The 20,606-nt window shown below is 34.6% G+C and overlaps 2 protein-coding genes across 3 annotated transcripts; one reads left to right on the forward strand and one right to left on the reverse strand.

Annotated features, from left to right (window-relative positions):
- Nucleotides 1-6,048: 6,048 nt before the first annotated feature.
- LOC129248083 (putative nuclease HARBI1) lies at nucleotides 6,049-7,649 on the reverse strand. 2 transcript variants are annotated; one of them, XM_054887528.1, is made up of 4 exons: nucleotides 7,592-7,649; nucleotides 7,284-7,521; nucleotides 6,795-7,223; nucleotides 6,049-6,737 (listed from the first exon to the last, which is right to left on the reverse strand). In XM_054887528.1, the coding sequence occupies exons 1-4, from the start codon at nucleotides 7,613-7,615 to the stop codon at nucleotides 6,301-6,303; spliced, it is 1,128 nt and encodes a 375-aa protein (XP_054743503.1). In that variant the 5' UTR covers nucleotides 7,616-7,649; the 3' UTR covers nucleotides 6,049-6,300. The 2 variants fall into 2 exon arrangements, with proteins under 2 accessions (XP_054743503.1, XP_054743496.1); XM_054887521.1 differs by having other exon boundaries at nucleotides 6,049-7,223.
- Nucleotides 7,650-9,163: 1,514 nt separating this feature from the next.
- LOC129253027 (dihydrolipoyllysine-residue succinyltransferase component of 2-oxoglutarate dehydrogenase complex, mitochondrial) lies at nucleotides 9,164-20,203 on the forward strand. Its single transcript, XM_054891244.1, has 7 exons — nucleotides 9,164-9,396; nucleotides 9,669-9,778; nucleotides 9,836-9,946; nucleotides 11,887-12,450; nucleotides 12,705-12,849; nucleotides 19,486-19,791; nucleotides 19,861-20,203. Exons 1-7 carry the CDS (start codon nucleotides 9,313-9,315, stop codon nucleotides 19,993-19,995), a joined length of 1,455 nt encoding a protein of 484 aa, XP_054747219.1. The 5' UTR covers nucleotides 9,164-9,312; the 3' UTR covers nucleotides 19,996-20,203.
- Nucleotides 20,204-20,606: the final 403 nt, after the last annotated feature.

Genomic DNA, 20,606 nt, shown 5'->3' on the forward strand with positions numbered 1-20,606 from the left:
ATACATGAACAAAACGTTACGCGAAGCTTTTATTTTAGAGTTAATAATATGTTGAATGAGGTTTTCTACAAAAAACGTTAATGCTACGCAATTAAGCATAACCTATTACGGCAAATTTCTAGTATTTAAATTGATTAGCTCTTGAAAGGCGCCGAGTTTTAGTTGAAATATTCATCATCATAAATTCCTATAGTTCCAGTATGGAACATAGGGCCGTTAAAGGGCAGTTGAAATATTATTTTCTTGAAAATGCGTCATTTATTTTACGAGGTCGTTCTTCTTCTATTAATATTCCTACTTCAATGCTGTCATATTTTAAACAACAAATTATGTGCAGATTACATCCACATATAATTATTTTAACGATTCCAAGGCAGATTCATTGAAGGTGGTGGCACTACACCAATAACAATATTTTGTAGGTTTGCTTGTCATGGCAAAGTATTGAAAAAGTAAAAAACATAAAATTAATTCGCCATGCTTTATTCTGTGCTGACAGCCACAGCGAAAGAAACAAAAAACAAATCAGCTGATTTACCAACACCACCTTTAATAGATTCGACTTGAACGATTCGCTCAAAGTCGGTACTTTCTTTTAAGAGCATAGGGGGAAAATTCTCCCCAAAAGAGAAGAAAAAATAAAAAAGTTGAAGTTGAAACTTCTTAGGCATCGATGTACGAGCGAGAATGGAGAGTAAAATTCCAAGGTCATGCAACGTTTTGGGCATTTTCGTTTCGCGAGAGAGAAAAAAGATGTAACGTAGAGGAAAAGGAGAGAGAGACTATACCTTATATCTGTGGTCATAAGCAATAATCGCCTAAGTCGACTTAAGAAAGAAATGAGTTATGTATACTAGCTAATTCAACTAATAAAACTGTATATTTACGTGAAGTTCCTATCACTCTAACTATTTTTTTAGTGTAAATATTAATAAAAACATATTAGCCTAACTCGCAACGAAGCGCTATTGCATTTACTATATGAGTCTAAGTATACTTAAGAAGATGATCAATTACAATACTGTTATATTTAAATGGCCTATAATAACTTAAGTTGTTTTTGCACCTAAATTTTTTTTAAGTTTGTCATACACAAGAGAGCTGACATAAGAGCCAAAGTGAAGGTGAGTGTTTATTACAAATTGAAAATATATATAAGCATGCACTATCTCTTCAAAAGTTGTTAATGCATTTTTGTTGTGAGTTTTTAAGAGAGCTATGTCTTCATACGCGACAAATGCGAATGACATATGCTCTTATTCTTTTTTCAAAGTGCAGTTAGATTGGTATGCCTAAAGCGTCATTGTAAAATCATTTGAGTTAAGCAATTTCCTGTGATTAATGCAGAGGTTATAAGAGGTCAGAAAAAAAAAGTTTCGGTTAAATTGAATATTTTCTGAACTAAAAAAAAATAATAAAGCAATTAATAAAAATATTTAAAATTAATGAAATGGAAAACGAAGTAAATGTAACAAGTAAGATTGAACAAACAAATAGCTTTGCTGAGTTGCTTAAATTTTTGCAATTAATAGGTTATGATGAAAGCAGTCACATGTCGTTTTTAGAGGGCAGTGGGGCTGATTTACTAACAAATGTTTCTAATACTCCACTATGCAGTGAGAATGAGGCAGATAAATCAAATTTACAGGAAAATCTCCGTTTTGACAGTGATAACTCAGTCCTAGATTCCGACTATGAGGACTCAACTTCTACTAATAATGGAAATAGTAGCAATTTAGATGATGATGAACTGCTCAACGAGGCCCCGACTACATCCCAAAGAGCTTATTTGAGGAAAGAATCATGCACAAGACGGAACTTGGGAAAGGCATACCTTAATGTAAAGGGTGTTGTTGTGTCGGAAAGAAAATTGAGACCTCTTATTATTGATTGTCGCATGAAGTGCAAATCAAAGGTTCCGCTTGCATTTCAGAAAAGCATTTTTAATAAATATTGGTCGTTGGGTACGTACAATCAGAGAATTTTGTTCATTGGTTCCTTAATTGAAATCAACGACAAAAAAAACTCAATATATGCAAAAACACCCTGAAAGGCCACGTGAGCGAAAATTTCAGGCTGCTTATTATGTTGAGTTTGAAGGCCAAAGAGTGCAGGTATGCCAAAAATGCTTCCTGCAGTGTTTTGATGAGAGTGTCAGTTTCGTCAAAACTGTTTTGAAGAAGAAATTACACTATCCTAACAGTGGTTTTGTTGATAAGCGTGGATCAGGTGGAGGAAAAAATAGACTTACGGATGATAAAGTTCAACTTGTAAGGGACCACATAAACAGCTTTCCAAAATACGAAAGTCACTATACCAGGAGAGATACAAGTTGCCAATACTTACATGCGGAATTATCCCTGGCCCAAATGTATACTTTGTTTTGCAATAAATACAAAGCCAACGTAGTTAGTGTTTCCTCATACAGTGGTATTTTTAAAAGTAAGTTGCATCTTTAAGGCCTTTCTACACGATATGGTTTGTACATATGACTTGTCATTCTTTCTACACGTATTGTCGTATGACTTCCAATGCTTTAAGTAGTTCAATTTATTTGCTTTTTTCTTACAATAAATAAATAACTCCAAAAAATTTTGCCAACAAATTAAGGAATAGGTTAATGTAGTTATGTGTCAGGCGAAAATAGAATCGTTTCTATTTTGTATCTGCAGTTTTTTAAATAGACATATACATATGACAAAACATATAGTGTAAGAAGCCTTTTACTCTTCTTATAATTATTTAATTAAAAAATGTTTTACAGCCATGAATATAAAATTTAAGAAGCCAATGCTTGATACCTGTTCTACGTGCGAAAAATTTAGAGCTAAAATTGCTATTGCTAAACAGGAATCCGATGATATTCTACTACGTGATTTAGAAAAGGAACTCTTAGCCCATCAGAGTAAAGCAGATTTTGCATATGAGTCAAAAAGAAGTGACAAAACTTGCGCTTCCGACGATCCCAAAGTTAAAGTGTATACTTTTGATTTGCAGCAGTGCTTGCCTACCCCATACTTAAGAAACTCAATAAGTTTCTACAAAAGGCAGCTTTGGACCTATAATTTAACCGTACACGACTGTACAACTGGCACCCCACATTGCTTTATGTGGCATGAGGCACTTTCTGCCCGTGGCGGCAATCAAATCGCATCATGCTTATTCAAACATATAAACAATCTTCCACAAGTTAATCATGCAATCTTTTACAGTGATTCCTGTATGGGACATGCTCGTTTTAAAACATTGAACTTGTTAAAACGTGGTGTAAATTCAATAGCAATAAGCGACATATCAATACTAACTCAAGATATTAAGATCAGCTCAAAAAAGAAAAAGGATCTCCTTGATTTACTACCATTTGTAAATCCATGCTTTCATCCTTTTTATAAAAGTTTGTTAACAGATAACTCAACTGATGTACATCCAGATTTAGTAGAATGTGAATCAGAAACCGAATAACTTCGACTGATATATTATACTTATACTTTTAAATAAATATTACATATAAATAATATATTATATAAATAAGTTTTCGGAAAATATCATTTAGTTTAAAATAATGAATTTGTAAAATTCCTTTTTTTTTTTAAATAAACTCGTATTAGTGAAATGGACTAACTCTTTATCTTGGTAAATTTATATATGCAATAGTTCCTTAACTCAATATGTGCCACACAAACAGCAACCAATTCTTTTACAATAAAAGCCTTAGTCAACATAGTCATTCTTATATCATATGTTATGTTTGCAATAAACACTTTTATTTCTTTTTATTAAATATCTCCTAAACAAAGGCAAGTTTCATTATAATTGTTTAACTGAGCATTGTGCTTGAAATGATCAATAATTATGTATATACAGTTTTTTAAAGCTCCTTTCAACATTTCTCAGAAACGCTTCTGAATATAAAAAGCTATTTATCTCGGAAGCAAAGTTAACGACTTAGGCGATTATTGCTTATGACCACAGATATATACATATCTTAGATACACTTTAGGCTATTTTTCCAGAGTTTTTTATTGGGGTTGCTAATTTCTAGTGAGAAATAACACTGCCTGCTTTTTGACGCTTGTTTGTTGGTGCAAACTTGTAGGAAATATATTTTTGGTGCCTACTGTTTGGGGCGTTTTTTGTCCAATTTTTTTGGCGTTTTTTTTTTTTGTATGCCTACTTTTTGGCGCTTATTTCCGTTTCCTGCCTAGTGCTTGTGCGTACTATAAAGTGCTATCCATTCCGGCGTCAGATTTATTGGTATTACCTTGCGGTAATTTGTGCCGTTGCTGCGGTCCTGGAATCGCTGCGTTTGTGCGGGTGATAAACGCTCGGTGTAGTGCGCGTTGTTGCCACGGTTTGTGTCCGGTGTTTATCTACACCGTTCGACACTTCTCCGTTTTTTGTAAATTTTGTCAATTTGTATTCTCTGAAAATGTTGTGAATTTATTTAGATATATATTCTTTCTCTCTCTCTCATTCTCTCTCGGGTCTCTCACTCTTTCTTTGTCTGACTTGAAAGTTTCTCTTCTGTTATGTGTACTACGCTACGAGCACATTTTTTGATTTATTTTCACTCACGTTTTTTGTCGATGAATTATCAAAACGTTCAAGCATATATTATATTTTCGTGATGGATGATTGCTGGCTAAAAATTCTTCAGCACGAAATTAACGTAATTTTGCTCTCGCCAAGAATTTTTCTAATAAAGTGACACCCATTTCCAAAGGGGTAAAGGCACTTCTCAATCTATTCCCCTGCATTTGAGGTACTCTTAAATTTTGCTGCCTTTCTTTCCGTTTCATAACTACTATTAAAATATAATATATCCAATATAACCCATTTCATTTGTAAGAAAAGGAAAATCACTGCAAAATAATGATGAAAAATAATTGTTTAAGGGGTTAGGGGTAGTCAGAATTTTCAAAAAATTTATTTTTTTTTTGCATTTTCTTAAAGTATAATGTTTTAAAAATATTGTGTAAAAATTTGAAGTGAATCCGACAAATACTTTTCAAGTTATTCAACAATTAACAAAGGGCGCTCGGCCGCTCCGGAGCCGATAGCAAAACTTTAAATGCGTTTTTCTCAAAACTATGTTTTTCAAACTGGTGAACACTGTAGCTTAAAAACCGCTACGTAGATTTCAATAAAATTTATACAGCTTTTGAAAAACATAAAAAACTTGTGCCTGATCGAAGGATTTTTTTTTTCAAAAATTTCGATTTTTCTAAAATCTGGAAAAAATTTTCTGAGGCCGCCATTTTGTTCATTTTGAAAAAAAAAAGCTTCGATCAGGCACAAGATTATCTATTAATAAAACTAATTTTTCTTGTCCGATTGGTTTTAGATGAATCTGCAAGGACTTGTGATGTTCACCGCAAGGGACTTCTGGAGAAACGGGCTTCACACAAACAGCGATAACTTTTGCAATTATTAATTTTTTTTTTTGAAATTTTGGTGAAGTCAAGTTATAACATGATGTTTTTATGCTATGTTTTTATTTTTGTTAAATAAATTAATTAAGTAGCAAAAAAAAATTCGTGAAAATCATCATTTTTTCGGGCCTCTGACTACCCCTAACCCCTTAAGCTAAAATTTGTTTCCTTCATACTCTGGTGCTTCTAGATGTTGGTACTTTTCCGAGTTCATCAGTGATTATACGTAACTTTTCTACGACGAATTCAGTTTTTGAATGAATTAATACAATTTTTTTCTTTGTGATTGTTTTACAAGATTTTTACTTAGGTTTTAAGCTGAATAATGAAACTTATATATAACATTTTTATGTATACTTTACTTAGCGTTTACACGCGAGTGTTTTGAAAAGGCAATATCAATGCATTCAGACTTTTTTATTAATATAATACATTCATAACTCGCCCATTATTTTCATCACAGTGTAGGCAGTAAATTTGGCAAATGATTTCACGTAAATTTCCAGATCGGTGAGAATTACAAACTCTAATTACAGAACACGCAATTCGGAAAACTCTATTTTAATTGGGAAATTTTTTTTATTATTATTATAATTTACGCTTCACTAACATCTAAACCCAAAAAAATCGAGGCTAGCTCAAGTTATTTATACCAAAGCCCTCTGTTAAATAAGACTTAATTTTACATAATTTAGGCCAATCTACCATACCAGCACCACATGATTTTGGTTAGCCTAAACTAAACTTAACTTAGAAACGAAAGGGAAAATCAAAATATTTGTAAATATTGTTTTTGTACTACTGCTATCACAAATAGACACGCCTGTCCAATGCCCCTTACTTAGAGTGAAAAAATATTTTAAATAGCTTATATGATATTTTCTCGTTTTAAAAGATTGTAAAGCTTTTGTCGCATATCCAGTGATCTACCTAAATTAGGATCTTCAAAATCTTTTTCAGGAACGATTGTATTCGCCTCGTTTACCTCATTGACATCGTAAAAATCGTCAAAAGAAATACAAATGTTGTGCAATACACATGCACTGACCACGATGTTGGTTATTGTTTGCATGCCTGTTTGTTCTGTAAACTTCTGTAGTCTCCGAAAGCGTCCTTTTAGTAGTCCAAAAGCTTGTTCAACTACCATTCGTGATGAGGAATGCAATTGGTTAAACTTTCGTTGGCTTTCATTTAAATTTTCGTAATTTTTAAAAGGTGGTACTAGCCATTTCGTTGACGGGTAAGCGGAATTCCCAAGGATAAAATATGAATTGGAAAACATTTCTTTATAATGGTTCTCTGCATCTTGGAAGAGTTTAGAATTCTGTAAAATTCTGTAATGATTGAAAGATCCTGGTTTACCACAAGTTACATCAATGAACTTTTTATTGGCATCCACTACAGCCTGAATGCGTATACTACATATTCCTTTCCGATCTAAGTAAATTTCGTCATGTTCCTTTGGGCTTTTAATGACAATGTGAGTGCAATCGATAACGCCAATCACGCGGGGAATGCGTCCCTTTTGTAGGAATTTTTCAATATTTTCTTTCAAATAAACGCCTTCTGGCCATTTGATATGATCTTGGCTGATGGAAATTAAAAAGTCCGTAACTCGCTGCACGTTTAACCATGCCGCTGATAAGGCCACCCCAAATAAATTTGCCAGCTGCCTAAATGTTACTGTGTTGATTACATACCAAATATACATATAAACCGATTTTTTGAATGTAATACGCAGTCTGCCACCGCCAGATGTGCTAGGAACGAAGCTAGATTCCGAGTACCTCCCTAAAAATATGTCATTGTACCATAAAATGCATATTATTTCAATTTGTTGTTGGTTATTACTTATCAAATACTCCACTGTTTTACGTTCCACCCTCATATGTGATTTAAAATCGATATCGCTCATTAAATCGAGAGTAGTTTCATAATTGGAGCACTCCTTGTGTTCCTCGTTTTCACTATCCGAGTCTTCAGAGGAAGAGCTGGAATCTGCAAATATGGCTTTCAAAACTTTGTCTACTTCTTCCCTTTCTCTTTTGCGACGCAGTTCGCCCTGCTCACTCATGAACAGAGACACAATCTGCATATATCACACATATAATATTATTAATTTCTTTATTTGAAATGTTTCGATAAATAAATGCATTTACCATAGACTCCTCAGAACCGCTCATTTTGTTTAGCTTTTCATTAATTCCTAAATTTAAGTCAAACAATCACAATATAGGCAGTGATGCCAACCCGTTGAGAATTCTGGAATGTTGGCGGAATTTTAATTCTTTAAAAGAATCTGGGAATTATGTAAAATTTTGTGGGTATTCAATCAGCAAGCAACTATGCTATTATGAATAATATTTCATATTATATTAAAGTTATTACAATAATGTTTGTTTATGTCTTCATTGATTGGAGACATTACCAACGAGAAGCAGAGGAAGGGGTGGAAGGAAAATGAAAGAATCGACAAGATGATTGCTTCTATTTGTGCATTGGGTGTAATAGAATTTTCAAGGCGCTATATATAGTAAGATAAAACCGTTTCCCAGTTTGACGGCCATGTGTTTTCAAGTTTCCAGCATTATGAGGCCTTTCACCAGAGAGCATGCTAATTTTTTGTAAAAGCAAAAAATGTAAATATGGTCTAACCCTTGTGTTATCACCCGCTTACCCGGGTGTCCATCGGCGTACATTTTGTTGAATAGCTTTTTTCCTATGAGATACTGATATAGGAGTACGAAAGTTGTTTTCTATAATATTTTTGATGTATTCAGTTAGAAATGTATTCTTACAAAATAAATATTTATCGAATGTATACAACTATTTCGGGATATAGAAGACTTTTACCCAGCGGCGTACCCGGGTACCTGGTGGCAGAGTATGTAGATTTTTTTAGGGTGGCAACACAAGGGCTAAGTGAGTTGGCTGCTCTTAAGTCAATGGCCACAAAAGCCAACTTAACCAAAATAATCTAAATATAAAAATAAAAAATAAATTTCAAATTTCAAATTTAGCTCCGAAGCCCCTAGTAGCCAGTGTGCTAGTTAAGTTGGGGTTATATTGTATTTATCTCCTATAAATAATAATAATAAAAATAATTAATTTCGAATTAAAAGTTTTATATGAGATTGATTCTGAATCTATGTATGCTCTTTTCAAACTAATAAAAAATTGCAAAGGTCTAGGATGCATAAATATCAAATGCAATAAAAAATTAAGAGAAGCGTGACTTAGAATTTTCAAGCCGAAAGCATTATCTTGCTTATCATTCTTTATATACTCAGTGCACGGCAGTGAAGATGTTTGCATAGCATTTGGCGGCACTTGAATATAAGCGTACAGGAATTCTACTAAATTAATGCACAGGTCTTATTCGAAATAGGTTAGATTTCTTGTGTGTGTCTTTTTTTTTTTTTTTATTTTTTTTTTTTTTTTATATTAAAATAAAATAAAAAAACAAAATAAATTTTTTTTATCAAAATATTATTAATTTCTACTTTATGTGATTGAAAACGTAAAATTAAAACCAACAATTGAAATGCGATACTAAATGGTTTGCAAACGTCAAATATGCTAAAAGTGTTTCTCAGCGGTTTCGCCTAACTAAATTTTTATCAAGCACATGTGCACATGTGCTTTCAGCATGCATATGTTGCTAGTGCAGTCTAAATATAACATTTTTCTTTTGTTATTCTATTGTTATGTTCGTCTTGGCTGTCAGGTGGGTTTTCAGTTTTCAGTGATGTGACAGTAGTGCAAAATTGCAATCTTTGATCGTCAAGAAGAGCGGGGTGCAGAAAATAATAAGAGAATTTTCGGCATTCCGAAATACAGACGATTTGAATTAGAAAATATTTGAATTGGAAGAATTGTAATGTCGGGCTTAATTTCGTTGACGGCACGCCGTCTTCCCCGTGATGTTCTTAAACTGGGAATGCAGGCTGCTTGTAGCCAAGAAGTAAGTCTTTTTTTATCCAAAATATTCCTGCCAAGTTGAAGAGATGCGACAATACAGCGGGTGTGGTAACTTATCGGGAGTACATTGCAGAGTGAAAGCAATGTATTTCAATTATGTAACGTATCGGAAAACGTTAATTAAAGTGAATGAAGTTCTTGGATGCTGTTGAAGAAGTGATTTCTGGCTCATGTGACATTACTGCTGTGTTGTGCAACCAACTCGTTCTTTTTTTTTTGGACTTTCTGAGACATGTATTTATTTTGTATTTTTAGGTTAGCGCATTATGTGTAATACGTCAGTTTTCAAGATTGGAAGTAGCGACACAAAAACATTTCCCAACTGGTAATAAAGCCCTGACACCTGCAAGTTCCTCATCGAAACGGTAACTACAACGTGATTCATTTGTAATGTTGTTGTAAATAATTGTAAGTTTTTACAGAACTAACCTTTACTTTGGTAATCATGGAATTCATACCACTTGTAATTTGTGGGCAATTGAAACAATAAAGACGCCGGCATTTCCGGAATCAGTAGCCGAAGGTGATATTAAGTGAGTACTATATATATTATTATACCAAGTTTTAAGTTTTTGTTAATATGTTAGTGTTAGTACTATTCCAAAAATTGGAGATGTCCTTTCTTGTAAATTAACCAAATATTCCAAACGAAATAAAGATGAGGAATTTCAGGTTCTGAACTGATTTGCTAAAACGAAGGGAGGTTTTACTGCTTTTTGGTTCTCAGTCAAAAATATATGATAGAAAAGTAAAAAGTCGGCAATGAAACATACAGATCTGCTAATCTACTAACTAATGCTTCTTGATCAAAAATTTAGATTTTTGGAAGACATTGATTTTCCGTTGCGAAAACTGAATATTTAACATAACCAAATATTCCAGCGCGGATAAAAAATATGTATATGATTATATCATCATGTCTATACTATTGGAGAAAAGTAGGCAGATATACCTGCTGTAGTGTCATCAACAAATAATTTTTTTAATAAAGTAATAGTCCTTGGACCAACATAAATATTTTAGTAACCTATAACTGAGCGTTGATGTATTAAGGCGCACTGCTTTTTAGTTTATATTTTGTCAGTTATTAGGTGTTTAATGAGATTTTTTTATGGAAACACAAACATACATACTCGTACAAAGAAAAAAGTGCTGAGTTTTGATAATTCGAACTAATAAGATTTCTAGAAACATTTCCACTCTAGCGCTCACTATTGGGTTTAAACAAACTAGGAGTAATTTTTTTCACACGAATTTATTTTGTAGGCAAATAATATACGTATATTCAGAGTATTCCTCGAATCGGTCCATAAAGATGGTTTTCCGCAAAATACTCGTATCGATCACAGCTCCTCCTACAGTCCTTCCAGATAACTTCCTTCTAAATACTGTTTCAAAGTTGAAAATTTTCTGTGATTTCGCAGTTACCTCGTTTTTGCTTTGATTTGCGCAGTCAACATCTAAAAGCAAATAATGGAGATGTTAAGCTCACGATGCAAGATTTATGGTAGAATTATAATATTAGGATGGCTATTGAAAATGTTAATAAATCTTGGGAAGAAGTTCAATGGATGGAACTTGACACCACTTACGGCCCGAAAATATGGTCAAAGATGCAAAGAAATGCAAATTTTGAAGGAGTGGAGGAAGAAGGCATTATTGGAAGAAGACATTTCATTCCCATGGCGGCCGGTTCTACGTTACCGGAATGACTCCCGGCTAAGGGCTGCCGCCCCAATAAACTAACCCTGTCTAGTGTACCGTATCCCAAAGACATTAGTGAGTTTCTGTCATACGACAAAGAGCTGAATAACGAAAGTTTGATAGCCACTGAGATTCAAAATGAAACACTTTCGGTTGGAGTTGAACCAGAAGATAAAAAGCATTCCGCTGCTAAAGTCTCTGAAGGAATGCAGTTAACATCGCATGGAATGCAAATTTTCGAAAATATTGACCTGGACTCAGATTATGTTTGTTTAAAGGTGTCTAGAAATCTAACCCAAGCCACCAATTGTTATAAAGATTTTTTTCTCTTGAAAAAAGGTAAAACAACTCAACGAACTTTTGATGATTTCATAAAAAAATCACAAAAATTGCCAAATCCAACTGTAGGCATGAAGCAAAATTTAGGCGACTTAAGCTGAGAATAAGAAATTCACACATCGGTTCAGTGTAGATATAAATTTTCAGAATATATGGACAACAGCGCCACTTGGCGGATCACTTTTTTTTGAAAAACTTATTTTTAAACATGCAATATTTTTAGAATCGGATCATAAATAAGATTTTTCTAGACTATAGGGCCCCGTAACGAGTCCAGAGAGTTTCTTAAACCTTCACGGACGCACTCACAGCAACTCATTCAAATATCATCGCAATCGGTTGAACCTTTTAGGCTTCCGTATTTATACCTATATACTTTACTTATGAGATACTTTTTGTTGTACAACACTGATATGAATTTATTTTAAAGATTTACTGTGAAGGTTGGCGATTATGTGGCTCAAGATCAAGTGGTTATGGAAGTCGAAACCGACAAGACAGCCATGCCTGTGCCTGCGCCTTTTGGGGGAATAATTCGTGAGATTTTGGTAGAAGATGGTGCCACGGTGAAGGCCGGTCAGGCTTTATTCAAATTAGAGAAAGCCGAGGGTACTCCAACTGCCGCAGCTCCTGCTGCTGCTGCTGCTGCTCCACCACCACCACCACCCCCGAAACCCGCTGCTCCTGCAATGCCACCACCGCAAGCTCGCGCCGCTCCACCACCTCCACCACCACCAGCACCAAGAGCGGCTCCACCACCACCGCCACCAAAACCGACAGCACCAGCTGGACAAATTCCCGTGGCTTCGGTGCCTCCTGCACAAGCTGCTCCGCAAATAAAGGTGCCACCAACGGACTATTCCCGTCAAATCACTGGCACGCGTACCGAACAGCGCGTAAAAATGAATCGCATGCGTCTAAAGATTGCCGGGCGTTTAAAGGATGCGCAAAACACAAACGCCATGTTGACTACGTTCAACGAAATCGATATGAGGTGAGTATTGTGAAAATCGGATAACTCAAGAAGGCCTGTAAAGCTCGGTATTAACTTGAGACCCTATGCTACCAATGGAAATGATTGAAATAAGATCAATGGGTTGGTAATTCATATTTATAATCATCGTGGAGATCACTTAAATTTGCCATATTTATATGTATTGAAATCTGCATTAGTTTACTTTTGATTTTCGGCGTTGTTTTTTAGGTAATGTAACAGACTTACTTATGCGCATTTCTTTTATTTGTTAGTGCTGCCATGGAATTCCGTAAGGCTAATTTGGAAGCTTTTCAAAAGAAGTATGGAATCAAGATTGGTTTTATGTCTATATTCTCGAAGGCTTCTGCTTACGCACTGCAAGATCAGCCTGTAGTTAATGCTGTTATCGATGGACAGGTGATTATGTTTTAGTATTCATATTTTTGTATTTGTATTTGTATTAGTATTTTCTAGTATTAGTATTTTGTGTCAAGCGCAAACATTAGTTTTTGCAACTCTGCTCTTATACGATCCAGGTGAAACTATAAGTAAACATATTTTAAAATACTAAAACTAATGAGGGTTCAAACTTTCGTATATGCGTAGAACCTTCCAAAAAATTAAAATAGAAGATAACTAAATCGGAAATTTTAAGGGGTTAGGGGTAATCAGAGGATCGAAAAAATGATGATTTTCAATAATTTTTGTTTGCCAAACATGCCATTAATACATCACGTTTCGACTTGGCTTTAGCAAAATTTCAAACAAAAAAAAAACTGAATAATTGTAAAAGTTATCGCTGTTTGTGTGGATAGAAAAAACGCAATTAAAGTAAGCTACTTGCTCTCGAACGCTCCGGCGCGCCCGAGCGCCCTTTGTTAATTGTTGAATAACTTGAAAAGTATTTGTCAGATTCACTTTAAATTTTCACACAATTGTTTAAGATATTATACTTTAAGAAAATGCAAAAAAATCCAATTTTTTGAAAGTTCTGACTACCCCTAACCCCTTAAAGTGAGTAGAAAAATAAAATAGGTTGAATGACAAATGTGATACATAGAGTGTCTCACAAAAGTATTCGGAAACAATTTTCCTAGTAGAAAATGCAAAAAAAGAAACTACATTGGGGGAAAGAACAATAAATTCTATAATAGTTTACAAAATGAAGGAAAGGCATTCAAGAGATATCAAATTCGAAAAAAGAAGAATTTCAACTATCTACAGTATTTTACAGCGGACTTCCTTAAACGTAGGATAGCGATCAGGAAGGTCTGAAATATTGGAGTCCCGCGTTAAGCCCGCTATTATTCGAAAAATCAAGCAAGTCCCACGCCCTCCTGCTCCAGAAATTAATAGGAATCTCGCTGAGATTAGCAGAATAAAAATTAGTGATGGAACTGCGCAAAGAACGCTTAGAGCTGCAAAAAAGTACATTGATCGTACCAACGAGTTTTGGTCAAAAGTGATACGAGGGGTGCCTTTTATTTGGCAGGATTTGGCAATCCTGGTGTTACAATCTGGCAACTGACAGCTGTATCGCAAAGTTTGACATTTTTTGGCTTTTACGTACTCAGAACGTTTTGAAATACCAGCGCTATTTGTGTTGTTTACAGTAACTTAAAAGATTCATCTCGGTCCAAAAATGGAATTAAATCGTGAACATTTTCGTGCGATTATTTTTTACAACTTTCGACGTGGATTAACTCACCAACATTCTATCGTGAGATTGAGACAATCTTAGGCATTAGTGGGACCAGCATACATTCAATATTTCATTAAAATTTTACTGTCAAAAAAATTCGTTCGCGTTGGATCCCACACAATTTGTCAATTGCTCAAAAAAAGGCTCGTGTCGATTGGTCGAAGGAAATGCTCAAAAAATACGATCGCGGGGCTTCGAAACACGTCTATGACATCGTGACAGGTGATGAATCATGGATTTACGCGTATGAGCCCGAAAGTAAACAGCAGTCGACTGTATGGGTGTTTCAAGATGAGCCAAATCCAACAAAAGTTGTTCGCGCACGAAGCACTTCCAAGCAAATGGTCGCCTGTTTTTTCGAAAAAACTGGACATGTCGCAACCGTACCACTAGAACAACGCAGAACAGTAAATTCTGAGTGGTACACAACCATTTGCTTGCCAATTGTCTTCCAAGAAATTAGGAAAACCAATCGCCAAAGACGGATCACTCTTCACCAAGACAATGCGAGCTCTCACACATCGGCTCAAACAACTGCATTTTTGAGCACCCAAAACATCGAATTAATGGGTCATCCGCCGTATAGTCCTGACTTGGCACCGAATGACTTCTTTTTATTCCCGTACGTAAAAAACAAACTGAGAGGTCAACGTTTTTCGACACCTGAAGAAGCGGTTGCGGCATTCAGAATGCATGTTTTGGAGGTATCTCATTCAGAGTGGCAGAAGTGCTTCGACAATTGGTTCAAACGCATGCAAAAGTGTATATATCTTCATGGATAATATTTTGAAACAAAGTGATTTTCTATGATTAAAATTTGTTTTTGTTCTCTAATACCGACATATAAAAGGCACCCTTCGTATTTGGTGATGGGACTAAATTTAACATTTTTGGGCCAGATTGTGGTAATAGAGTGGGGCGAAAAGCGGATTCCGAAATTCACGCAAATAATGCAATATGTACAGTGAAGCACGGGGTGCCAATGCAATGTTGTGGGGATGCATGAGTGCAAATGATGTCGGTAACTTGCAATTTATTAGTGATAAAATGGATCACCGGTTTTATATTCCAATATTAGACGAAAATTTGAGTGCAAGCGCCAGTAAGCTCCTATCGAGCACTTGTGGGCAGATTTGGAGCGTAACATTCGGAAACATCAAATTACGCCGAGGGACAGTTTTAAAACAACGATACTCAAAGAAGATATCAGCTGTGAGAACGCGAAAGTTGCTTTTTGCAAAACTGAATAAATTAAGGGGTTACATACGTCCAGCGGCGCCAAAAATGCGCTCAAAGAAAAACTGTTTTTAGAAGGGATGACAATAGAAATAAATATAAAAAAATTTTATACATTGTTTAATAGTACTTAAAAAAATTTATTTTAATTTTTCTTTACAAAAATTAGTATATAAAAATCACGTGACCCAAAGTACAATGAAAGAAAGTTGCTCCACTGTCTGCATCATTTCTCCTTGAAATTTTGATAGATCTGTAAAAAGTAAAAAATATTCTTGTAAAATAAAGTTATAGTTATAGTCTGTCGAGCCGAATTTTTGAATTTTGAAAAATTTTGCAATTTACGGCATTTAAAAAAAAGTATGCGTTTTACGTCATAAATACCACACTTTAATTATGTTTATACAATTTTTTAATAAAAATATCAATCATCCGAACTATGGAGAAAACACTTTCGAATATTAAAAAAAAAACCGCATCAAAAAATATTAAAAACTGTATGAGTTATCATGCCGACCGTGCCGGAAAAAACAAGTTTAAAGTTTGAGGTACAGGAGCGCGCGGGCCGCTCTCTACCTAGTTAATGGGCTGTAGAAACTATAATATTGGGAATTTCCGCATACAAATTTCACAGTATATTTCTAAGATACTATACTTTCGAAATATCGAAAAAAATCGATTTTTTGAAAATTCTGTACGTACGTAACCCCTTAAGAGAAGTTATTAAAATGTGAGGATTCGCTACTAGAAATCAGTTAAAAATACTATGAATGCATATCTGGAAAATTTTTCCTAATACTTTTGTGACATGAATTCATTTACTTTAAAAAAATTTATTTGTATATCGAATTTAAAGCTTAGACTTCAATGTAATTACTGAATTAGTTTTTGAGCAATAAATAAAAAGTGAAAGGAGTTTCTGATATTTAAAAAAAAAAAAAAAAATAAATAATTGGCGCGTACACTTCTGTTAGGTGTTTGGCCGAGCTCCTCCTCCTATTTGTGGTGTGCGTCTTGATGTTGTTCCACAAATGGAGGGACCTACAGTTTCAAGCCGACTCCGAACGGCAGATATTTTTATGAGGAGCTTTTTCATGGCAGAAATACACTCGGAGGTTTGCCGTTGCCTGCCGAGGGGCGACCGCTATTAGAAAAATGTTTTTATTAATTTTGCTTTCACCGAGATTCGAACCAACGACCTCTCTGTGAATTCCGAATGGTAATCACGCACCAACCCATTCGGCTACGGCGGCTGATATTTTATAACCGCGAAAAAATGTGTCCGAATACTTTTGTGAGGCACCGTATTTATGTACGTTTAGATGTGCAAACAAATTATCCAGTCAGCTCCCAGCAATTTAATTTCCGAGAATTCGCTCTCAAAGAGAAAAATGTTAAAGAAAGTACGTGAACGCAAAACCAGTAACAATTTGCAAGTTTTACGAATAGCTGATTAAATTGTTGGCAGAAAAATCAGAAAAATTAAAAATGTTTTTTGATGTTGAGCTACCGGGTATTAAATTAAAAAAAAAATATAAAGCAAAAAAAAAAAAAATGCAAAATAACGAGCTTCGGCATCGCATGATTTCATTTAGTCCAGAGTAATTTGTATGTATGTACCTATGTATGTACATATTATTGTCAAATTATTTAATAACCAAGAAGTACAGACATAAAATACAGAAAATACTTTCAATGCATTCGATTTGTGTTTCGGAAACTACAGCAACGGTGACTGCAGGCAGTGGTTCAGAAGGGCATACCTCTATATGGCCGATTCCTAACTAATAATATTAAAATCATAATCGTAATAATTAAAACCAAATGAATTTTCAAAATTTCATCTAAAAAATATTTATCTAAATACATTCTCCACTTTAATCACCATTTTTTAATTTAGAACTTTAACTCAATTCGCGAATTTTAATTCGTGTTTAATTTTATTTACGATCAGCTGTTTTTCTCATTTGCAAATTCTTACAAGTAAAAATTTATCCAGTAAAAACTTGAAAGTTCTCCGCAAAATGAAATGTCATTTTACTCGCTCACTTTTCCCTACTTTGCAAGTTTTTTTATAAGATTTTTGTTACAAACTATTTGCTTCATGAACAGACCTTTAGTGAGTATAACTTGTGGCGCCCCACATAGCACATGTTGCGTATCTGGTTGTTGTTGTTGTTGCTGCTGCTGCTGCTGCACTTTGACTAGCATAAAACCTGCCCCGCTAAATGTTTGAGAAATTTCTGCAATTAAACGTCAATTTTAAATGCCAAGCAGAATATTATGGCACAACAAAAACAAAAACAAACTTAAATTGAAATTGAAATGGAAAAATTTATGAAAATTCATGATGAAAATTCTTATTTTTTCCAATTTTAATTTTACACTGATAAATTAAATTAATATTTAAAAATGTTACGAACGTCTACTAGAACTGTTTTCTGCCTTCTCTCATCTCTCCCCGTTGCCCATTTAAAGTGATAACCGCAAAGTTGCCTTCCTTATGTTCGTCGCATTTTGAAATTTATGACTTCTTATTCAGAAAAACGTGCCCAACTACGTAACTTTGTCCAAGCGATGCAAACTAACTTAGCTAATCTTTCTATCCATAACCAAAGTTTTCTAAATTCCGTAACACGTGAAATTATCTGCAAATCATTTTTAATCGCCCGCTATTAGAAAATGCTTTTCTATCATTTGAAATTTTATGCCCACTGTGGGTTTTGAGTCTTGCCGAATGGTATTCCACCAACTTATTCGGTTACGGCGAGGTATTTAGGTTAGATAAAATTTTTTAGAAAATAATCCAACGGATTCGTGACTGGTGAATTTGAGAGCTGTTGTGTGGACGTTATGAAGTTCGGAACGTTGTTTTTTAGCCATTCTTGGTTCACTCGAGCTTTGTGAGACGGTGTCGAGTCCTGTTGAAACGTCCATGATTTGCCATCGAAATTTTTGTTTGACCACGGCTTCAAAGCAACCTCCAGCATAGTTTCCTGATAATATTTCGCATTTACCTTGACGCCAAGCTCGATGAAAACGATTGGAGAGCGCACATTTGCGGTTACAGCGGCCCAAACCATTACCTGTGGCGAGTGCTGCCTCCTAGTGGCCAATCGATGACTCAAATTCTCGTATGAACGGTCGGTCAAATAAGCCCTATTGTTTTGGGAGTTTACAAATTGCTCAATTTGAAAAATTTTCTCGTCAGAAAACACAATATTCGGAAATTTATCGCTTTCGGTCAAGCGAAGCAACTCCTTCGCTCTCTCAAGTCTGACTTGTTGCTGCTTTGGTGTGAACTCATGCGCCTTTTAGATCTTGTAAGGCTTGACTTTGAGGTCATTTTTCAATAGGCAGCGGATGTTACTGTTAGGTATTTTCAGTTCTTTCGTCATTTGATTGGCACTTCGTCGGGGATTTCGCTCAAGTCGCTTCTTCACTTTTTGAATCATTTCACGTGACGTTGCAGTCTTTTGATGATCACCTCCATGACGTTTCGCGATGCTACCAGTATCAGTGTAACGAGTAATGCTGCGATAAGCAAAAACTTTATTCACTTTAAGGTGTTTGAGCTCACGAACAATCGCTGGTTGGGATTTTCCAGCCAAATATAATGCAATCACACTTTTACGTGTGAAAACCATTACTGATTTTCTTTTTTCGCGTTTACTCTCGGCAAAATGCTTCCGCGCCCTTGTAAACAATACTCTGGGCTGTCATTTAGTCAACCAACACACAGCTGATGTGCGAGCGGTCTGAAGTTGGTTACACTTCGAGTGCCGGAGCCTGTAAAATGCTTTATAAAACGAAAGTTTTATGGTAATTTTATTGTAAAAAATATTACCAACAACTTAGATTTTACTGCTAAAAAAATATCATTTTATAGAATTATACAAATTTATTATTTATAATTATTTTATAATTTAAATTTGTGCACGGAAATATTTAGTAGCTGGTACATAGGTATATAAATTAATATAATTTTTTTATTGGATTTCTATTAAGCCAAAAAATTAAATTCACATACTTTATAATTTATTGTATATAACATATTTTCATGAAAAAACTTCCTAATAATTTATGTAATAATGCTAACTCCCCTCCAATTTTAGGAAATCGTTTATCGCGATTATGTGGACATTTCAGTAGCTGTGGCTACACCCAAAGGTCTGGTCGTTCCCGTGATAAGAAATGTTGAAGGCATGAATTACGCAGATATTGAAATTGCGCTGGCTGCTCTTGGCGATAAAGCAAAGAAGAATGCAATTTCCATTGAAGATATGGACGGTGGTACCTTCACCATAAGTAATGGAGGAGTGTTCGGTTCGTTGATGGGTACGCCAATCATCAATCCACCACAAAGTGCTATCCTTGGTATGCATGGCATATTTGACAGACCAATCGCTGTAAAAGGACAAGTGAGAAAAATGAAATGATGTTTCGTGTGTGTGTCCTATGCAAATAATCGGTTTATTTTATTTAAATAGGTCGTTATACGCCCAATGATGTATGTTGCTCTTACTTATGACCATCGACTGATTGATGGGCGTGAGGCTGTTATGTTCTTGCGCAAAATCAAGGCTGCCGTGGAAGATCCTAGAATAATGTTGGCTGGATTATAAATGCAATATTCTAATAATATTCGAAGGAGATGGCATTACAGTTGTTAAAAATGGAACATGTCTAACTTATGAAAAATTGGCCGATTCGGAAAAATATAAGTTTTCAATTTTTATTTATTCTGTTGTTTTAAAAACAAATGTTAATATGTATGTCCCATCAGGGGTGACAAATCTTTTTCATGGTAAAATATATTTTTTGAATATGTAATTATTTCTTTATAAATTCGACTAATATTCTCAAACGTATTACTTTGTTAGATACTTAAATTTTGTTTACTTTTACTTTTACTTTCTTTTCACTTAAATCAATCGTCTTTATGATTGTCTTTATTCGTTGTTCTGGGCATGTACTTTTTTACACATTGATATATTTATTTATTACGAGTAAAAAATATATAAAATAATACCAGTCGCGGTGCTTACGGCAAAATTAAGTTGAAGGTGTTTATTTTTTAATTTCCATATGAATTTAGTGTAGCAAAATTACTGGGAACTAATTGCTGCAGGCTAACTGGAAGTGTTAGCAGCGGCACGCGTTTAAATGGAGTGATTTTACGACTTCTAAGACTTATTACAAACATCTAAATAAATAAATAAATAATTTGTGCCTG

Source organism: Anastrepha obliqua, chromosome 1 (genome assembly GCF_027943255.1).
Source record: "Anastrepha obliqua isolate idAnaObli1 chromosome 1, idAnaObli1_1.0, whole genome shotgun sequence".
Taxonomy (NCBI): domain Eukaryota; kingdom Metazoa; phylum Arthropoda; class Insecta; order Diptera; family Tephritidae; genus Anastrepha; species Anastrepha obliqua.

Bases quoted from the DNA above. Each gene is read 5' to 3' on its own strand.
- LOC129248083 (XM_054887521.1), bottom strand. From the start codon at position 7,615: ATGAGCGGTTCTGAGGAGTCTATG. The intron at 7,522-7,591 runs GTAAATGCATTT...TGATATATGCAG, and splicing joins GCGGTTCTGAGGAGTCTATG to ATTGTGTCTCTGTTCATGAG. The intron at 7,224-7,283 runs GTAATAACCAAC...ACATATTTTTAG, and splicing joins AACAGTGGAGTATTTGATAA to GGAGGTACTCGGAATCTAGC.
- LOC129253027 (XM_054891244.1), top strand. From the start codon at position 9,313: ATGTCGGGCTTAATTTCGTTGACGGCACGCCGTCTTCCCCGTGATGTT. The intron at 9,397-9,668 runs GTAAGTCTTTTT...TTGTATTTTTAG, and splicing joins AGGCTGCTTGTAGCCAAGAA to GTTAGCGCATTATGTGTAAT. The intron at 12,451-12,704 runs GTGAGTATTGTG...TTTATTTGTTAG, and splicing joins TTCAACGAAATCGATATGAG to TGCTGCCATGGAATTCCGTA.